General features: G+C 48.4%; 1 protein-coding gene across 6 annotated transcripts in view; it reads left to right on the top strand.

The window, feature by feature from the left end:
• ATXN7L1 (ataxin 7 like 1) overlaps positions 1–20,731 on the top strand; it is a gene marked incomplete at both ends in the record, with an annotated part of 243,549 nt that extends 222,818 nt beyond the window's left edge. For 2 of the 6 annotated variants that reach the window (XM_079711417.1, XM_079711416.1), the window contains 6 exons: positions 3,445–3,640; positions 7,073–7,194; positions 8,898–9,203; positions 11,769–12,705; positions 15,723–15,797; positions 17,420–17,461. In XM_079711417.1, coding sequence (XP_079567543.1) covers positions 3,445–3,640; positions 7,073–7,194; positions 8,898–9,203; positions 11,769–12,705; positions 15,723–15,797; positions 17,420–17,461 — 1,678 coding nt within the window. Of the gene's footprint in view, positions 1–3,444; positions 3,641–7,072; positions 7,195–8,897; positions 9,204–11,768; positions 12,706–15,467; positions 15,516–15,719; positions 15,798–17,419; positions 17,462–20,311 lie in introns of those variants that run through there. The other 4 variants (XM_079711418.1, XM_079711419.1, XM_079711421.1 and 1 more) reach the window with 4 other exon arrangements.
• Positions 20,732–21,701: the final 970 nt, after the last annotated feature.

Here is a 21,701-nt window from a genome sequence, read left to right as displayed (position 1 = left end):
TTTTTCATTTTTTATAAATTTATTATTTTTTTTATTTTTGGCTGCATTGGGTTTTCGTTGCTGCACGCGTGCTCTCTCTAGTTGCGGGGAGCGGGAGCTACTCTTTGTTGCGGTGTGCGGGCTTCTCATTGCGGTGGCTTCTCTTGTTGCAGAGCACGGGCTCTAGGCGCACGGGCTTCAGTAGTTGTGGCACGCGCGCTCTAGAGCACAGGCTCAGTAGTTGTGGCACACGGGCTTAGTTGCTCCGCGGCATGTGGGATCTTCCTGGACCAGGGCTCGAACCCGTGTCCCCTGCATTGGCAGGTGGATTCTTAACCACTGTGCCACCAGGGAAGCCCCATCTACATTTTTTGATATGTTTTGATGTAAATTGCAGATATCTTGGCATCTCAACCTAAATTTCCAAATGCATCTTTAGAAAGTAAAGATCTTTTCCTTTATAACTATGATACTAGTATCACACAACAAAATCTGGCTTTTATCTCCCGCAGGATAGGGAGGTCCTAATATGGTGGGGAAAGCTTCAAAAAGAGTCTACCAGAAAGTATGGGAACAACTTAAATGTCCATCAATAGTGTAGTTAAATAAATTATGATATGTCCATACTATGGAATACTATACTGGGGAATATTAAAATGATGATAGATTACTATACATGGAAAGATTTCTACAACATCACTAAGTTTAAAAAAAAAAGCATAATAGTATGTACAATGTGATCCAGTTCTTACACTACCAAATGTAAAATAGATAGCTAGTGGGAAGCAGCCGCATAGCACAGGGAGATCAGCTCGGTGCTTTGGGACCACCTAGAGGGGTGGTGGGATAGGGAGGGTGGGAGGGAGATGCAAGAGGGAGGAGATACGGGGTTATATGTATATGTATAACTGATTCACTTTGTTATACAGCAGAAACTAACACACCATTGTAAAGCAATTATCCTCCAATAAAGATGTTTAAAAAAAATGCATGTGCCTGTTCGCACAGTAAAGAGGTCTGGAAGGATATAAATCAAAATGGAGGTAACACTTGATCTTGAGTGGCAGGATTACGAATGCTGTTTTCTTTCTTTATATGTTTTGATGTTATCAAAATTGTTTTACCGTTTGGGTCTTCAGCTGTAAACAGGCAACAGCGCTGTTGTCCCTTCTGACCCAGGAGTGTAGGGAATGCACCTGGGCGTTGTGTTTTCTGGACTATAGACTTTTAACGTGTAGAATGAATGGCATCTTTGTTTTCATAAGGGTGGGAAGGTGATAGTCAATAATAAATTATCATACCAACAGAGTTGTTGTAATTACACTGGAAAACTACCTGTGGCCTTGTTTGTGGGGTTTTATGGGGTTTTTTTTATTTGCAGCATTGTACACATACATGAAATTTACTATTTTAATTTCTAAGTGTACAGTTTAGTGGCATTAACTACATTCACGTAGTGGTGCAACCATCACCACCAGCCATCTCCAGAACTTTTTCATCATCCAGTACTGGAACTCTGTACCATTAAATACTAACTCCCTGCTCCCAGCGACTGGGGACCGCTGTTGTAGTTTTTGTCCCTGTGAATTTGACTGCTCTAGGTACCTCGTACAAGTGGCGTCATACAGTAACTGTCCTTTGTGACGGCCTTCGTTCACTTAGCATCATGCCCCCAAGGTTCATCCGTGTTGTAGCAGGTGTCAGAATTTCCTTTCTTTTCATTGTTTTTTTTAAAGGAACATTTATTTATTTACTTATTTTTGGCTGTGTTGGGTCTTTGTTGCTGTGCGCGGGCTTTCTCTAGTTGCAGCAAGCGGGGGCTACTCTTCATTGCGGTGCGCGGGCTTCTCATTGCAGTGGCTTGTTGTGGAGCACGGACTCTAGGCGCACGGGCTTCAGTAGTTGTGGCTTGTGGGCTCAGTAGTTGTGGCTCACGGGCTCTAGAGCGCAGGCTCAGTCATGGTGGGGCATGGGCTTAGTTGCTCTGTGGCATGTGGGATCCTCCCAGACCAGGGATTGAACCCTTGTCCCCTGCATTGGCAGGCAGATTCTTAACCACTGCACCACCAGGGAAATCCAGAATTTCCTTTCTTTTTAAGACTTAATATTCCATTGTGGATGGTATTCCATTGTGTATATATGGTATGGTAACAATTTCATAAAGCCATAGTTTAGTGTCTTATGTTTGTAGAGCTGTCTTGTTTATCCATTCATCTGTTGATGGACATTTGGGTTGTTTCTACCTTTGTGGCTTTGTTTTTACATGACTGTGCTTTGGGGATCTGGTTTGAACTCAGGTCTTTGACACCTAGAAAGATTTCAAAACAACAAAGAATCCAGGGTGAAAATGAGGGAGAAGGGAGATGCATGAGTGAAAGGTGCTTCGTGTTACTTAAGGGGCAGCTTTCAAAGCAGAACACAGAAAACCTTTTTATTTATTTATTTATTATTATTTTTTTAAGCTCCTGATTTTTTTTTTTTCTCCAAACCTTCTTTTCCACCCAATCTTTCTCCCTGGTCAATCACCTCATGAAAGTGGAGAGCAGTGAAAACAACTAACAACTAGCTCTGACGGTTCTTCTAACTCTTCTCCTGATGTGTATGTTTCGTTTTGCACTTTACTGCTCAGGAAGTATTAGTGCCACCTCTTACTGTGACCGATGCTGCTTTTCTATAAGCTTAGCCATAATTGAGATGAGATCTGTTGGATTGTTTATACACATAGAATTCATTCATTCCTTCATTGAGAAACATATTTCTTCAACACCTACTGTTGAGTCAGCCATGCCAGCCTGTGGGTCTAGAGGCTTGTCAAAAATTAAACGGAAACAATCATCCTCAGAAGACACAATTAAACTACATGTGGTTTGATATATTAAGAAACAGGCTTGGCTGTGGGGAAAAAAGGAACTTGTGGCCCCATGGCCAGGACAAAACATTTTTTCAGGCCGGTATGGTAACAATTTCATAAAGCCATAGTTTAGTAGCTATGTGTGTAGGGCTGTCTTTTGTCATCACTGATATTTTGTTGATTGATTTGAACCTATTTATCTGGTTGATCTTCCCATCAGGTCCACTTTCAAAGAGAAGCAACTGCAGGGCATGTACAAATTACTTACATGCAAATGAATGAATGGTTGTAACTGAATTCTAGAAGATTAGTTTTAAGTTAAATTAACTCTCTGTCACATTGGTTGCTATTTTTGTATTTTCTATTGCTCTTACACTGTTGGAGTTGTCCCTGATGCCCAGATTCAAGCAGGGCAGGGCCTCAGCTCCAACCTGTAGAGAGCTGGTCGCTGCTAACCCTCTCAGCCTGAATTTTCCCCTTGTGCAGATTTGCCATTGATCCGCCTTCCTTAATGTATCTGGAAGGCTAATTGGTCTGCCTTCCGAGCTCCGTGAAACTGGGTGGATCTTGTTCCCTCAGAAAAGTTTATTCTGTTTGCTCTCTCTTGCCCTTAGACCATCATCTGCAAATAGCATAAGCAGCAGCACATCTTCAAATCACAGTGGCTACACTCCGGAACCCCCTCTACCCCCAGTTGGAGGTGACCTCGCCAGCCGACTGTCAAGTGATGAAGGGGAGATGGACGGAGCCGACGAATCCGAGAAGTTATTAGACTGTCATTTCTCCACCCACCACCCCAGACCTCTTGCGGTAGGCCCCCTTCTGTTTCCATCCAGGCATTGTTTCCCCCTGTGCTTTGCAGTATTTAGGTGACTGTGTCCTACAATGGCATCCTTCCTAAGGAGAGGCCTCCAGGACAGTGTTTTATGAAAGGGCTTCCCCTGAATGATTGAATGATTACCTTAGAAATCCCCTTGAAAATCACAGAAGGAAAGGTAAGGGCTCTAGCTGATTTTAATCCTTTAAACACCTGAGTATCTGTGGTCTCCCTTGAAGCGATAATGCTTGAGAAACGGTGTTTATAGCAGAGCACGGGGAGCTGAACTTCCTGCCTTGCCCATCCACGGGGAGCCTCTGATTTCAAGAGTTAGTCTAGCTCACCTGCCTTGGAAACTGTCTCTGAGCAGTGTGCCAGGTGCCAGTCCTGGCTGGTTTGCTCCCCTGTTGGTTCTGAGTTTTATTGTTATTAGTAGGTGTGACGATATGGCACCAGAACTGAGTGTGTGTGTGTGTGTGTGCAGGAAAGAAGGAAGCATTTCATGTCCGCGTGATTGCTGATTAACGAAAAGGTCAGTTTCTTCCCAGTTCCTTGAAAGAATCCACTTTAACAGTTCAGAAGGTCATTGAAATCGAGGTGGGTGGTATAAGGAGGCATGAGCTGGAGGCTCGTTTGTGTTTGCCCTACGTGCACTTAAGAAGGGACTGCCTGGTGCTTCCATCAGAGAGCCGAATCCAGGGAGGCTGGGAACGTCGGACCCCATAGCCGGTTTACTCTGTTCCCAGCTTGAGCCCTGCAAGATTAGCTTTGACCGTCCCAAGATGGCGTGAACTGTGTAGGTGAAATCAACCGTGCACCACGATAGAGTGAGTCCCTCCTGCCTTCTATCAGCGTGATGAATGAAGGCCAAATTCACTTCCTGTTTCTGGGGAGGATGGTGACCTGTACTTCAGCAACAGCCTGAGACTTTGCCTCTTGGCTAGTACAAAAATAGGGACAATCAGGAATGCTTCTGGGCCAGTAATAGAAAACAACTCATACAGTGTGTGCGCTTCAGTCATTTACTTGTCTCGTATAACAAGGAGTCGAGAGGTGAGTGCTCCCAGGCTTGGTTCAGCATCTCTTCAATGTCCTGCTGCTGAGGGCGAATCTCTGCAACCCTCTTTGCCTTTCGCGCACAGTCTGGATGTGTCAGCTCGAGCTCCAACATCACATCCTCACCCAGTAGCACTCTACAAAGGGGGGAAAGGGACAAACAGAAAGGGAGTCTGCTTCTAAGATGCTATCTTATGTCATTTCTTAGGGAAGAAAAATCTTCCTATGAGCACCCCCAGCAGACCTTCCCTTCCATCAACCAGAAGTAGGTCATGTGCCCAGCCCTATACCAATCAGTGGCAGAGAAGGATAGGATTGTGTTAACACAGAAGGAAACCTGCCGTGATTTCATCCCAAGGTTCTGGGGAGAGACCTGCCTTCCCTGCTCACTGCTCCGTGTCGGAGATCAGAACAAAAGTGTGGTTCTGTTAGCAAGGAAAAGGCAGGGAAAGCTGGGGGTGGGGTAGCAGTTGATGAACTTGGCAACCAGTAGGGTCTGCCACAGTGGCCAGTGCAGCGAGGATCTACAGCCCTACCTGGGGCATCATAGGCGACCAAGGACAGGAGCCTCTGGGGCACTGAGCATTGCATCTGTGTTGAATTAGAGACATAGGTAGCACAGACAGTAAGAGGCCTCCAGCTTCCAAGTCTGAAAGTGAGACAGGGCTCTCTACCAGAAGGCCAGACTCTGGAGCACATCAAGATCTTTGTCCAAATGACAAGCTGCCAGGCTACAGTGGATTAGCTCAACTCAGAGCCTGGCAGATTTGTGTGCCCTTCATGTTTTGCTGATTTAAATGGAAAGGCCGTGGATTTGTTTCTTTGCTTTGTCCTTTCTCTCACGGCCAACTGATACATTAAATCAATTTTTGTAATGAACACTTGCTCAGGGTGTCTTTAGCAAGGAGATGAAAGAAGAAAAGATGTCTGGACCTGGACCGGCTCCCACATGCTGCTGGGGACCGGCTTCCACGCGGGAGAACTCCCTTTGTATGTTTTAGTACTTGGCCAGTAAGCCCTTAATGTGCGGAAAAGAATTTTTCATCAGGAGTACCAGATTTGATGGGAGGCAAGATTTTAGGGTAACCCCACCCCAAACATAAGCAGAAACAAAACAAAGGGAAGGTCTTGCGTTTCCTCCTAAGAACCGTTCCAAAGGCTGGTTCCAGGAAGGATTTGTGGAATGAGTGCCAACCCAGCACTGTGTCTGGGATGGAGGCCAGGGAGCTGCTGGGAGAGGCCTGGGGGAGGGGGAAAAGCTGCAGTTGAGTTATAGAGTCATATTTGCAGACTCGCCTGAGCTCTGACCAGGCAAATGTCACCTTCTCAGAGGCCGCTTCTTACATTTCTGTCTGCTGGCCTTCTGGTTGTCCTAACATCATCATTAAATGACGTTTATCAAACATCTAACTGCTCCTATTTCAGCCCCGTGTGTTAAGTGTGATAGTTCGCTCTGAACACTTCGTAGGACCTTATCTCTGTAATCCATCCTTTAGCCTAAATCTCTACTCTCCTCATATTGAGGAGGAAGAAGAGAATGGGGTCCCTGACCTTTATACGTTTATAATCATCAAGACAGGCACAGAAGCATTCAGTATAATGTAAAACAGCCACGTAGCGATTCCCACGCGGAATGTAATGAAGTATGTGTAGGTGTCTGTGGGAGTTCAGAGCGGCAAGGTGAGTCAGATAAAGGTCACTGGAAAGGAGAGTCTTAATTAGGGCCCTGAGGGAGGGGAGGAGACAGAAGGAGACAGAGGCAGGCCAAGGGGGCAGCAGAAGCGTGGGCGCAGAGGCAGTGATGTGTCCCAGGGCAGCCTGGACGCGCCGATGGGAGAGGAGATGAGACAGCACCAGGAGAGGAGGGAGTTCAGCCCCGCTGGGAGGGAGCCGGCTCCGCTGACGGCAGGTAGGGACAGTATGACCCACTGGCAGGAGAAGCTCAGAACCAGCCGTTCCCATTACCGTGATGGGAAGCAGGGAACCCCCGTCTTCCTTGAGAAGATGACCCCTGTGACAAGCCCGTGGTGCTGACACACTACCCGGCTACTGGTTGCTGTTGGTTTGGGTTTGGTTTGGTTTTGTTTTTCAACCTGAAATACTGGCTCAATTCCAGGTATAGAGAAGGTAGCCCTCAGTGCTACAGAAGACTGAATGTCACTATTGTTGAGTCATCCTGTGAGGCTCTGCAGAAAATCTAGGAGCTCAAACTGAAGCAGCACAGACTTCGGTACTATTTTGCTGCTTTATTTTGAGGAAAACTGTACCCCTGTGTGTTTTTATGCAAATGTTATTTTTCTGTGTAGAGCTTACATTAGCTTATTAACCTGTAATCAACATTAAAATGGTTTTTGTTTTCCCCCTCACAGTTTTGCTCATTCGGGAGTCGCCTCATGGGACGAGGGTACTATGTGTTTGATAGAAGATGGGACCGTTTTCGATTCGCACTAAACTCCATGGTAGAAAAACACTTGAATTCACAGATGTGGAAGTAAGTGAGCGGTTTTTGTGCAATATGAGATCTGAGCTGCTCCACAACTATCTGAACCCCAGCTTTCTAAATGAATGTCACTAGTTGGTTTTTGTTTGTTTGTTTGTTTTGTTTTTTTGCGGTACGCGGGCCTCTCACTGTTGTGGCCTCTCCCGCTGCGGAGCACAGGCTCCGGACGCGCAGGCTCAGCGGCCATGGCTCACGGGCCCAGCCGCTCCGCGGCATGTGGGATCTTCCCGGACCGGGGCACGAACCCGTGTCCCCTGCATCGGCAGGCGGACTCTTAACCACTGCGCCACCAGGGAAGCCCACTAGTTGGTTTTTTATTGAACAAAATGATTCTGAAATCGGGGTTCGTGATTAATTCTTAAATGTCAGCCCCTCTTCTTGGTTGCCTGTATTTTTCAGAGACAGTGTGTGGTGTGCTTTGTCTTCTTTGGAGATCCCTTTTGTGTTGGTAATCTTCTAAACTAAATGAAAAGGGATTAGATAAGACCTCGTTTATTTAACAGTGTTAAAGGGCCTTTTTGCTATGACTAAGACCATCTAAGGATATTAAGAATACGCTTCAGTTTGTAATGTTAATGCTACAGTGTCAATACTAAAAATTTCCTAACGGTTATGGACCAACTTGTAATTATTTAATGTCCTGTGAAAAAGTACGTACCGCAACCAACAGGGCAGATCAGGGGCCATGTTGCCAAGTTGGTTAAGCTTGTCTTTGGCCCTTCCCACCTCCCTATAGGCCTCTCTCCTCACCTCTGTGCATACTTCTCTCTACCCTAAACCCAGCTTATGTCCCATTTCTCTATGGTCCGTTTATTCTCCAACACCTCTCGATGTATTTACATTTTAATAGATTCCTGAAAAGGGGAAAAGCCTTCTTGACTTAGGGAAATGCTGTTGTACAGGGTGACGGGCTAGACCGTCTCAAACCATAGCATGTAAGGAGCTGCCATTCTGGCCACTTGGTAATGCAAGGCCAACCCCCTGGCTACCTCCAGCCCCCAGTCCTGCAAAGGTGAGCTTTTAAGATCTCATCATCCACAGAATCATGGATTCCTCGGCTCTAGGCCCAGATGGTCCGGGAGAGCCAACACTAAACCCCTCACCCTGCCCCCAGGGAAGCCCAGGCAAGGCCAGGAAGGCATTCCCGAGAAATAGGGTAGGACGGGAACAGAATTCAAAACCTCCCCTCCCCCAGGTCTGCTCCACTCTCCCAGGCCATGATGGCCTCCCAGCGCCTATTCACCACGATGCCCAAAGAGCTTCCAGAACTTCTAGAAGTAAGCCCCACCGTGCCTGCAGTCAGCTCTCACAGCGGACTTGGGACGATGACACATTGACACTTGCTGTGAAGTAGGAAAGGGCCACAAGAGAAGCTTATCGTTTCTTCTCCCTTAAGTGACTGCCCGGCGTGTCTCAGAGGCACCCCGATATCTACGAGGCACCCCGATACCTACCTGTGTCCTTTCCAAACAGCGCCCGATGGGCTGCGTGCGGGGTTACTGTGTTCTCGGTATTTGGTGACTTATCCCTCTGCGCGGGTCCCCCAGCACGGCAGCCAGCGCCGGTGACTCTGCAGCTCTGTGCTCTCCTGTGTTGTGGAAGTGTAAATCCCGGGCACGTGGAAGGAATGTGTTGATCTGTATTTCGCTGCCTGGTGTCCTGTCAGCTCAAGTCCATATTCCTTTCCTCCTCAGGCACAGAAACCCGAGCCACAGGGCATCAGGTCCCTCCCCCCTTTTCAGGACTTGCCTAACCAATCTGCTGTCACTGAGCAACATTGGGGCTGCCTGGGTGTCAACTCTGCAGAGCGTAGCACCCCGCTGCCCTCTCAACCTCACTGCCCAAACCCCAGGCCCCGACGGGCCCGAACCTGGAGGGATGGCAGCCGATGGGGGCGTGGAAGACATTAGGAAGAAAAGGAACGGCCAAGACTCTTTTTTCTTTAACAAGCATTTAACTCTGCATCAGGAGACGCCAACACAGTATTCTCTTTCAGCCAGGTCAGCATCTGGATCTCCATGCCAGCTGGCAGGGGAGGATGGGCACTGTAATTTATTCGCATCTGTGGGCTTTTGTATGGGACTTCCCTAGGCCAGCGTGCAAAGCTTCAGCTGGGACACAGCCCGCCAAGCTGAAATCCACTGCCGTTTGGCACCTGGAAAAGCACATTAACTGTCTAGCGTGGGGGGAAGGGGTCCCCGGGGACAGTGAGCTGCCACATGCCCCTCTCCCTGCTTCTCCCTTACCCCTTCTCCCCTCCTGACTCTGCTGTCCATTAAAGATGAGTGGGGAGAGGAAGCAAAGAGGTAGAGAGTTTGCAGAAAAAGGGCATCCACCCCGGTGCTGAGTGTCAGCCGGGGCACGCTGAGGACTTCAGCTCTGCCGGTCAGCACAAGCTGCAACCTGGATGTGTACTCTCTCCAACGGGAAAACAACCAATCAGGACACTCAGAGTAGATCCCAGTTAAGGTCATCGATTGGGGTCCTCTCTAAATGAGCCATCTGGTATTTGTAAATAACTTTTTATTATAAGTCACTGCCAAACCTCCGCCCACATGGACTCCTATCCATACTTGAGCTGCTACGAAACTTGAGTGAAGGAGAGACTTGAGTGGGATGCCTAGAGAATCTGGTACGAAACTCGAGTGGGATGCCTAGAGAATCCCAGGAATCAGTGGCCAGCGGAGACGGTGCGGTGTGCTGACACCACACGCTCTGAGGAATGGGCCCTGGCGCTGTTAGGAAGGGGTTGTGCAGTGCCAGATAGTTCTAAGGGCGTGTTTAGACCTTTCCGATCTGATTAATGGGAGTCCTTGCCTGGCATGCATAGTTATGTCGCTGCTGAGAAGTCACCTGCTCACCCATCCACCACCCTCCCATCCATCCATTCATTCAGTCATTCATTCATTGCAACAGGTACTACTAATGGAGCCCCAGTTTAGCGTTGACAGGATCTTTTACCCTCTTTAGGCTCGAGGGAAAATAGATTTTCAAACACCGTCACAGCCACAGTGGATTTGGCAATATTTTTCTCCTATATTTGATCTCCTCAGTCTGATGTTTTCGAGGACACTGCGCTTATATATTCAAGGCTTCCTCTGGATTCCACCCTAGAGGTGGAAGCCATGGGCTTCACCAAATTGCAGGCAGAAAACTGCATCCTCAGAGCAGGGCTAGGAGAGGCATTTCCTCCTCAGCGGGGCCTCTTTGCAGCACTCCCTGCCTCGTTCCGATGCTGCGGCTGGGAGGGTGGCCTCCAAGGAGAGGAGGGAGGCCCCATTTCACACCTTCCCGCCTTCAAGAGCTGTTTTCGAAGCTCTTGAACGAAGCAGAGCTCGTTCCTAATTTCTGGGGAGCCCAGCTACATGGAACATGATTTCCAGCAGAAACCGGGAGTGGGGAGCGAGGTGAGAAACAGGAAAGAACCAGTTTGAAAATATTCACCTGGCTCCTGAGGTCAGTATCCTTTCCTGAAAAGTCAGGGACGTGGTGACCCTGAGGCCCCTGTGCCCCTCTCAGTCCCCAGAGTAGCAGCAACGTGGCCCCAAGCCATGGTTTGGAAGTAGAAGCTGTTTCCAGCACACGTCAAAAGACGGAGTTTGCGGGGAGGCCCCCAGAGTAACCCACCGCCTGGGGCTGGCCTGGGCTCCACGGAGCGTGAGGCAGGGACCTTGCTCCCAGGTGCCCCCAGCTTTCAGGAAGACCTCCGCCCCATTCACATGCTGTCCTGCACTTATCTTCCGAGCAAGCTAGAAATTCCTGACCCCCTTGTCTGAATCCACGAGGGTCCCTGTACCCTTCCCCCTTCCTAACAGAGGAACAGGAAGACCTGCTGAAGGACAGCCACACCCCAAAGGTAGCTCCTGAGTGATCGCTGAGGCAGGGTGAGGTGATGGGGGAAAAAAACAGAGCCAACCGCCGGGAGCTAACGTGGAGGTGCCTCTCTACAGGGTAACCCAGAGGCTGCAGGCAGCGAGGGCAGGGGGACTCTGGCCTGTGAGGAGAGAGGTGACTCCCAGATCTCCTCCCGGCAAGAGCAGGGTGGGGCGGCAGGGCACAGGAAGGGTGGGAGGCCCTGAGGGGCGGGGGCTGCAGGGGCCCAGGGGACGCTCTGGCCCATGTGTTCAGGTGGCCAAGCCCCGTCCTCACGCCTCTTACTTCAAGCCAGGACCTGAATGTGAAATGACCCCTTCTCATTAAAAATCACCTTCATCACTGCCAGGGGAGAAAACAACAGAGGGGGATACTGCTGGGGAAGTTTCGATTCTAAATAACATTCGCCTTTTATTCATGACCCCAAATCAGCCATTATCCAGTAGCCAAGCGTGGAGACAAGGATCTGAAAACCTGAAAGTGATTAAAACTAGGTTGCTGGATGTTGCAATGGGGGACACTATAGGGAAGGGCCATAATTCAGATTTTGCCATCCTTCAAGGCTTCATTTTCCATTGTCTGGTTCCGCCAGGGTTTTCTCTGTAGCCCTGATGCTCACACTTAGTCGAGCTTCTGGAGCGATGCCAAACCTATTTCTCACCGTTTCTCTTTCACTCTTCTCTCATGTTCAGGAAGATCCCTCCTGCGGCAGATAGCCCCATGCCCTCGCCAGCAGCCCACATCACCACCCCTGTTCCAGCCTCCGTTTTACAGCCCTTCAGCAGCCCCAGTGCTGTGTATCTTCCTTCGGCTCCCATCAGCTCGAGACTCACCTCTTCTTACATAATGACATCAGCCATGCTCCCCAACGCAGCTTTTGTGACATCGCCGGACCCGAGCGCCCTCATGTCACACACCACAGCTTTCCCTCATGTGGCCGCAACCCTCAGCATCATGGACTCAACCTTCAAGGCCCCATCCGCCGTGTCCCCGATACCAGCTGTCATCCCTTCCCCATCCCACAAGCCATCCAAAACCAAAACCAGCAAATCCTCAAAAGTCAAAGACCTGTCCGCCCGTAGCGACGAGTCTCCAAGTAACAAAAAGAGGAAGCCGCCGTCTTCGACTTGCGCCTCTCCCTCCGTCTCCCTGCAGACATCCCTCTCGTCCCCGTTATCAGGGCCCCACAAAAAGAACTGTGTTTTGAATGCCAGTTCAGCTTTGAACTCCTATCAGGCAGCCCCTCCCTACAACAGTCTGTCTGTGCACAACTCAAACAACGGGGTGAGCCCACTCAGTGCCAGACTGGAGCCCTCAGGACGGACCTCGCTGCCCGGCGGCCCTACGGACCTAGTGAGACACATGGGCTCGGGGGGCGGCAGCAGTGACTCCTGTCCCCTCTCAGTGCCCTCCCTCGCAGGGGACCTCTCTCTGGCCTCACACAATGCCGTGTCTTCTCTGCCCCTCTCTTTTGACAAATCAGAAGGAAAAAAGCGTAAGAACTCAAGTTCTAGTAGCAAAGCCTGTAAAATCACTAAAATGCCTGGAATGAATAGCGTTCACAGAAAGAACCCACCCAGCCTTCTTGCACCGGTGCCCGATCCCGTTAACAGCACCTCCTCTCGGCAGGTAAGGGACCCGTCCTTCCAGGAGCCTTCTGGCACCGCCCGGGGATGGTGGGAGGGGGAGCAGGGACCCCCCCACCCCGCCCCGCTTAGCTGTGTGGCCCAGGCAGGTGGCCCAGACGGGTAACGCAAGCATGAGTCCCATTCTCGTTCTCCCCGTGGGCAGTGCCACCCTCTGCTCTGAGAGCCATTTATCTAACAGACACTTCCTGCAGTGCCCACGCACCAGGCACTGTGCTGAGTCCTATATGAGCATCACCTCATGTAATCCTCACAGCAACCCAGCGAGGTTGATGCAGTTGTAATCACCACTTTACAGATGAGCAAACTGAGGCACAGAGAGGTTCTGAGTTCCATCACCTCACTCTGTTGTATATCTGGAGTTCTGAGGACGATATCGTTGAAGAGGTCTATTGCCAAGCAGTTTTATCTGATCTATGGGCATCCCCTTAGGAAGAACCTGAGGCCCAGCCAGGTTAAATGATGACCTGGGTCCCACCTGGGGGGTGGGAGCGCATGCTTCCGGTGACGACTCTTCTCACTTTACCAGGCTTCCTACTCCTAAGATAACCCTTTCCTTCCTAAAGTATCACTGCAGCTCACACCAACTGGCCTAGAAGTGTTCAAGGCCACTGTACACAGAGGGGGGTGTACCGTGAGGGGAGCTGGGGGAATGGGACATGATCCAAGAAGAACACGTGTTTCTTTCCCTTGAGCCCTGTTCTCATCCTCAAGTCTAGTCTTCCTCTCGAGCTGGGGAGGCTGCTTAGGAAACCCTCCCACCCGACTCTTTGTGTGTAGAGGAGGGAGCAAAGGCGGGTAGGGGGCAGCCTGGGGTCTCTTCGAGCTGAGTCCAGCGGGAGGGACCTCCCAGGACAGCGTGCACGGATGGTAGCGGCAGCCCCAGGCCGACAGCCACAGAAGTCAGTGGGCCAGCCCTGTCTGGGGATGGGGACTTTGGAGACATGAGAGGCAGTTGTTTAAAAGATGTTTTCATGTTTTGCATCATCTTTGTGTGAGACTTGTTAAAACTTCACGAAGACAACCTCTTGAGGGGGATTCACAAAACACAGGTAAACACACAAGAAACAGCAAGTTTGGATCTCAAGGGCCAGACAAGCTGCAACTGAGGCCAAGGTTGTGGCAGTGGGGGATGGACATAGGTCCTCTCATCAGAGCCCAGGTACTCGCACACATCTGCAGTTCCAGGGGTGCAGGGGAGGGGAGCAGCACCCACAGGGTCCCCCGAGACTAAACTACTGGTCGGTGCCACCTCCAGGTCTCAGGATGGAGGGCCGATCCGGGGCTTCCTAAACTTGAATGTGCACGTGAATCACTGGAGGGTCTCAGTAGAATGCACGTTCTGAGTCAGCAGGTCTGGGGTGGAGCCTGAGAGTCTGCAGTTCTAACAGGCTCCAGGCAGTGCCCCGGCACCTGGTGTGCGGGCCATACCCTGAGCAGCAAGGCTGTAGTGTCATCCGTTTTCGATGAAGTTCTAGCAGGTAACACTTACTTATGGGATGGGCTCTGTTCCAAGCACTTGATATATTCATTTAATCTTCACCTGTTATTACCCCCATTTTACAGATGAGTAAACCGAGGCACAGGAAGGTTAAGCAATGTGCCCAAAGTCACACAGCGAGTAAATAATAGGTCTGGGATTTACACCCAAGTAATTTGGCTCTGGGGTCTGGACTTTTTCACCTCTGTGCCTCTGTATTGAGTAAATGTGCCACTGTTGATTCTTTGGTGTGCCAAGACCATATGAAATGTTCAGTAAGCATGATGGATTAGTCAAAAACAGTGATGAAAGGAGCAGACAAGCCTCCTTCAGAGAGTGCTCATCAGGAGGGAAATCAAAAAGAGCTGATGAATGTAATGGCTGCCTTGGATCTAGTCAATACTGGTTCTCTAATGCAGCTGATACCTGGGTGCTTGTCGCCAGGCCATTAAGAAAAGGCTTTGTCCAGGGTCACCAGGTGTTGGGGGAAGGCCTTTGGAATCTGTGCCGATTCTGTTAGGAGATTGGGAGAGGCATGGCATGAGACTGAGAAATTCAAGGTAAACGTGCTTTGGGGACTAACGGGATCTATTTTTTTTTTTGTGTGTGTGTGGTATGCGGGCCTCTCACTGTTGTGGCCTCTCCCGTTGCGGAGCACAGGCTCCGGACGCGCAGGCCCAGCAGCCATGGCTCACGGGCCCAGCCGCTCCGCGGCATATGGGATCCTCCCAGACCGGGGCACGAACCCGTATCCCCTGCATCGGCAGGCGGACTCTCAACCACTGCGCCACCAGGGAGGCCCTAACGGGATCTATTGAATTGTATCGGGCGGTGTAGGGCCAGAATTTGCCACAGAGATGTTAAACAAAAAACAAGACTGCGAACGTAAGGCAGACGTCTTTACGCAAAGGCGAGTTTAAGTAGAGGATGGGCTCTTCATAGGAGCTGCCTCCGTAACGTGCTCCAGCCCACCGCGAGCCCAGGTTCGATCACGAGAAAGGGGAGGAGCCCGACGGCCACGCCCCTTCGCCCCCAGGGCAGCGTCATAGGACCGGCCCGCTCAGGCTCCCACTGGAAGCGGGAGACCCATGCCTCTTGCCATTTTCCTTCAGAACAGCAAGGAGTGTGCCGGGAAAACTGACTCAGAAAAAGACGCAGGCATTTATTCCCAGCTGGTCCAGGGGAGTCTGGGCTCGAGACGAGATGGGTCTGGGACTGCAGTCACAGGTGGAAAAGCTGGGCCTCCTCCCGGAAGCTTGCAGTCTGCGCACCTGGGAAGCGGATTAAGCTTTCCCCTCCATTCCACGTTCCCTGTGGGATGAGGGGGGCGTCATCAAGGCCCCCCTGAAACATACTCGTTTTCTCTGCCGCTTAAGATGGACACACGAGTTCCACACAACGGGAGGAGAGCCCGCGAGGTACCGTGCAGCCTCCCCCTGTCCCCTGGCGACTCTCGGCATCGGTGGGTCTCTCCCAAGCTGGCTCCCGTGTCTGAGTAGGGCTTCACTGGTGTCTTTCAGGTTGGGAAAAATAGCAGCCTAGCTTTGTCACAATCCAGTCCTTCAAGCATATCCAGCCCAGGACACAGCCGACAGGTAAGTTCCTGGGGGGCAGAAGTCCATAGACTCATCAGCAGGGTGGAGAGAAGGTGGGCTTTGGGGTCAGACCCTGGTTCACATCTCACGTCCAGCTAAGAAAATGGCTACCTGGCTTCTAACGCTAGGCCTTCTCGTAATTAGCTGTGTGCCCTTGGGCAAGTTACTTAATTTCTCTGTGCTTTAGTTCCCTCGCCTATAAGATGGGGGTCATTATGGCCCCTATCTCATAAGGCTTTTGTGAGGATTAAATTAATGTATAGACATAAAGCCCCTGCCTGAGACCTGACACAGGTATTAGCTTTTACTGTTAGCAGCTGTATGGTATTAGGCAGATGACGTCTCTGAGCCTCACTTTTTTCATCTCTTAAATGGCAGAATCGACACCTACCTCCTAAGGTTATTATGAAAATTAAATAAGAAGCTGTTGACTAAAGGGCTTTGCTCATGGTGGACATTGGTCAGCACTTTGTTGAGGCCTCTGGTGAGCTGTAGCTACCATTCAGGATGTGGTTTTCATGGTGGGACTATTCAGGGTAGATTTAGGAGTTTTTATAAACTTGAGGTGTGAAAACAGTCAGCATAGAAGTGATTTTCTCCAGTGGAGTGTGTGCACGTCTGGAGGTGAGTAGGGTCGTGTGTGTCCTACGTGATGGGAGAAAATACATATATGGCTGTTACGTTGTCTTAGAAGTGCCACAGGTTTCGTAGATACCAAATTACAGTGTGCTTTTCTGTACTTTGGCCTTTGGAGTTTCCCCACAAATCTTGGATAGAGTCTGGGTGAAGGTTATAGGGAACGGTTTTGTGTCCTCAGATCTCCACCATTTTGAGTCACTGTGGCCCATCTGTGCCAGAGCACCTGCAGCACCTCCTCTGTGTAGGGTCGGGGAGGGAGGGCAATCTGCCTGTTTACGGCAGGCCTCCTGCATGGGTTGCTGGGTGCACCCGGCGACTCCACTTTCACCCTTAGCAGGCACGTGTGCAGTCGCCCACAACTCCAGGCATACCTGCTGGGAACCCACAACACTAGCCGTCAGCCTAAATGAACGTAGTAATAATACCAACACCTGCCTCTGTAGGCTCCGTGCTCTGCGTCTCACATACATTACATACCTTTCAACCTTTTAACAACCTGGTCAGGTTGGGGACAGATTGGTTATCCTCATTTTATAGATGAAGATGAAGGAACTTGAACCAAAACCTGTATATCCACAGCCTCTGTGCTTAACCCAGCACTATACTTTTTCCTTAGGTAATTCTCCGTGCTGTCTGTGAGTTAGTTAGGAAAAGATAGACTAAAAAACAAAAACAGAAAAACAAAGACAGATTCATTATCCCGGTCCTCCCTCCTGGAGAGGAGCTCCATGAAGCCACAGGATTTGCCCCCTTGCTTTCCTTCGTAGCTAGGATCTTTGTGCCCACCTTCCATTTACAGAGTTTCTTTACTTCCATCACTTCATTTGCTCATCACAGCTGGCTTTTGCCAAATGCAGGAGGTGGGATGGTATCCTTTTCGTTATAGGTGAGGAAACTGAGACTCCCTTCTTGAATTCTTGTGGGTAATCCCAAATGTATGTTTTGGAAACAAGCTTTTTCTTTTCTTTTCTTTTCTTTCCTAGAAGACCACAAACAGAACGGGCAGGATAAGGACTCTTCCATAACAAGACTATGAAGCCACTTCCAAACCAATGCCTGGCCACGGGACCTCACCCCAGGAGGCCAAGGCCAGCGGAGGGAGGGGAGTGGGCAGTGGGGAAGAGTCTGTTTCCTGTGCCCTGCCTGTGGCTCTGGCCTTTCTTCTTCTTTTTTTTAATTGACCAATTTTTAGTTTTGAGGAAAAAGAAAAAGGCAAAAAGAACGTGAAGTTGAGATTTACAGAAAACAAGACCAGTGTTTTGTTTCCGTTCTTTAACTTGCCACGTGTATACCTTCTTCCAAGTTTGGGGTCCCTCCTCTAGCTTCTGATGCTGCTACTGCATCATTTTGCTCCGGCCACAAGAGCAGACGTTGTAGAATGTCCGTTCCTCTTGAACTTGAGCATGTGCGGTGCTCCTTTCCTTGCCCTCTCCTGTCCTTCCCTTCATCCCCTCCTACCTGCCACTCTCTGGGTCCCCACCGACCATCGGAGGTGCGGGCTTTCAAAAGCTCCCTCTAGACAGCATCAGGGGGCGGTTACCGGGGAGCAGCCCGTGTTTGGGGAGCAGAGAGTTGGAGGGCGGGCGAGTGCCCTTACCAGGTTTCTAGGATGCACCAGCACAGAGGAGCGAGATGCAAAGTTGAGAACAGCAGCCATTTAATGATGGGGCTTACTCAGTACCACTGTCCAGCTGTGCAGCTCAGAGAGGATGTCCTGGGTTAGGGACAGGGGCAGGAATGGACCCGGGAAGTGGCAGGAAGGAGGGCCTGGGGATAGGAGAAGATATCCTCAAAAGATGGTGGGAACTGGGTGACTGATCATCTGAGCGTGTTAGGAATCCATGCTGCAAAATCCCTTCCAGGGCGCCGTGTACAAGGGCGCAAAGCTGGGCGAGTCACAGGGGGAGGAATCCCAGGGAAAAGGGCACAAGACCTCAGGAAGCCACTCAGGAAGAGGCACAGTGCCCACCGCTGTGGAAGGTCTCAAGCTGCCCTCCGGGGCGCTGCCAGAGGAGAAAAAGCAGAGCCGGAAGGAAAGGCCTGAGGGAAAGCTGCCATGGAGGGTTCATTGCCAAACAGCTGGTGATTGGTGAGAATAATGACTAGCATTGCCGAGCCACCTCCGTGCCCTGGGCCAGAGGGCCCCGTGGACTCAGCACACCCATAGATCAGCTCATGCTAGGTTGTCAGAGGCCACCACTCCGGTACAGCCAACCCAGGAAGGAGTGGTAAGGCCACTGCTTATGGAGAAGAGCCATTTGGAAGATCCGGAAGGGAGAAGCTGGAGGCCTGCAGCTATAAAACTGTTCACACTGGAGTTTTGAAAGAAACCAATACCATAAGCTCTAATTGGGAATCATAGTCAAGAAAGGAATTCACCATATAAAATAAGTGTTCTGTGCTATGAATCATGTAACTTTGTATACAGTATAATGGCAGAGATACCAGGAGGTTTTGCTTCATCCCTAAGTCAGAAATGAATGCCAGTTTTACAGCTAAACATAAACCCTCATCCCCACCCTGAAGTTTTCCTTTTCTTTCCCATTCCCCCCAAACCCAAGGATCAGACTACTGTTAAATTTCACCGTATGATTGGATTTTGCAAAGACGGGAGGCAAACGGAGTGATTTGCATCAATGGAATTGCACTGACAGTGTTTCTTAATAGGATTACTAAAATTTTTAATATAAAATGAAGATTTTTTTAAAAATCAGGAGTTGATATTAGGTACTAGGCCATTAGTTGGGATGATTGCATTTTTATTTCTACAGTGTTAAAAGTGCACTTATATGCTGGTTTATTTCCATCTGGGGAAAAAGAGACTGCAAATTGAAGGGAAGATTGTTACTTTTTTTTTTAAAAAAAAAAAAGGTTAAGGCAGATTTTAAGACTTATAAATGTTTAAGAAATTATAAACAAGGTTAGACCCTTTGAAAAAAAAGTTTAGAAGATATTCTTAAAGTAAATTTTTATAGTGTTAATTTTGTAATAATTTATGTTTTACTATATTACAGAGCTAACTGACCAGAATAGTTTCAGAAACAATATGAAACTTAGGAAAGTTGAAGCAACGTTTATATTTTTAAAATGTTCTTTGAATTATGTTTTTATTGTACATTTCTTCAGACTGAAAAGTATGTACATATCTTTGTTATTTTTGCACAATTTTCGTCTCGTTCGGTTTTAGAAGTCTGGTTTTTTTTTATAATTTATTTTGAGTTGTAATACTTGCAGGAGTAAAAACAAAAAAAAAATCTCAGCAACAAAATAACCCTCTGATTTATAAACTCTTACACTCAAAGAAGGAAAACAAAAGTTGAGAGATTAAGTGGCTGCTTCTGAGAAATAATGTCTCAACAGGGACTAAAGGAGCAATTCAATGGATTTTAAACGTTTTAGCTCTCTACATCTTGAATTGCAAGCTGGAATAAAGAGACTCCCCACCGAATGCTGCTTACTTGGTGAAAGACTGGCTCTGACCAAGGTGAGGACATTTCTGGAAAACTGAGCAAAAAGGGAAAACCCACGGTGTTTCTTCCTTCACAGTCAACTACAGGTTTACTTTATAATGATGTATTCAAAACTCACAGCTTGAAAAATGGAATGCAAATAAAAGGTTTTCTTTCGGTTTGTTTGAATGGAGTTCAACTGGACCAGCCTATAAAGCATTATTAGGGGGATATCGTTTGGGTACTTCTGTTCTGCACACCCCACCTAGCCCTCTCTCCCAGCCCCTTGACTGCACACACCCCCATCTGCCTGAAGATCTCGTGACTTGTCGCCAGCCATAGAGGCTCGAAAGCTCTGGTTGTTAAAGCGTAACGCAATGCATAGACCTGTCAGCCATAAAAAAAAAAAAAAGAAAAAAAAGCGACCTGGATAACTTGTATGCCTTCTTTTGTATCAATGTACCAATTGTAAATAATGCTGATCAACCTTTGTAGAGAATAGTTTATACAGCATATTCTATTATTGCTGATTCTCAGTGAACTCTTGTTTTAAAAAAGGAAAAAAAAGAAATTTTCTATTTACACCTTCTATTTTGTTATGCTGTCGGCCCATGGCACTTTAACGAAACTCTGTGGGTTTTACGTAGCTGGTCAGTCATGGGGTATATTCAGTAACTGTTGTTGCACAGACGAGAATTTGCACCTGCTCATTTGTCCTTTCCTACTACCGATTTTAGAACCTTTTCCAGAAGAATTTTGAAGAAAGCATGTCCAAACATTCTAAACAAATGCCACACTTGTGGAGTGGGTTTCTTTTCTACAATCCATATTTTGTAACACTAAGTATTTTCCTTCTTTGTCTTGCACCTTTATGTATTAGCACTATCAGATAGAATTCATTCCATGCCTGTGATATTGTAAGCAGAATAAATGTCTAAAGTAGGTGTAAATAGTAAATCCTATGGCTTACGGTTTTAAAAAGGAAAGAACAAACACGTATCTATTGATACCGCCGTGGTTCAGCACCAGGTCTGGAGACATTCTCCAGTGAGCGATTGTATTTTTTTTTTTCTTTTTTTTTTTTTTTTCTTTTTTTTTTTTTTTTTTTGGTAACATGGCTTTGTAAATAAAATAATTTATATGTTTGTAAAACAGTCTTCGGGTTTTCATAAAATTTAGATTTGGGGTATTGTTTTTTATTCTTCTGGGTGTATGTGTCCTCACCAGATGAGCGTTCCTCCTAGGACCCACATTTAAGGTGTAGAAGAGAGCGAATTCATTCAACAGATATTTATGGAGCATCCCATCTGTGGCTGCCCCTGAGCTAGGCACTCTGCTCAGTGATGAGAAACAGACATAGTCCCAGCTGCTTGCCGAAGGCACCCTGGTGGGGGAGACAGTACATAAATAAACACACGATCCAATGTGTGATTACAGATTGTGACAAATTCAATGGTAGAAAGAATTGAGTTCTGTGAGAGAAAATAACAGGAGAAACTGATGTAAAATAGGTTGGGGGTTGTGATCAGGGAGTTCCCTCTGAGGAAGTAAGCTGAAGGCAGAAAGTGTTGGGGAGATAATCCCAGGCAGAGGTGGTCCACGGTGGGAAAAGCCTGCTAAGTTCTTGGAACCTAAGGAACATGTACTGTGGACAGAGCAGGGAAAGGGATGGACAAAGGGCATGGCAAGGTCACAGAAGGCCTCCTAGAGTTTGGATTTTTGTGCTCAATTCAGTGGAAGTCCTTCAAAGGGCTTTACATAAGGGCATGGCGTGATCTGATCTGTTGAAAGATCTCTAGCTGCTGTGTGGAGAATC

This window comes from Hyperoodon ampullatus (genome assembly GCF_949752795.1).
Source record: "Hyperoodon ampullatus genome assembly, chromosome: 9".
NCBI lineage: Eukaryota > Metazoa > Chordata > Mammalia > Artiodactyla > Ziphiidae > Hyperoodon > Hyperoodon ampullatus.
This window is presented reverse-complemented; position numbering and strand designations above follow the sequence as displayed.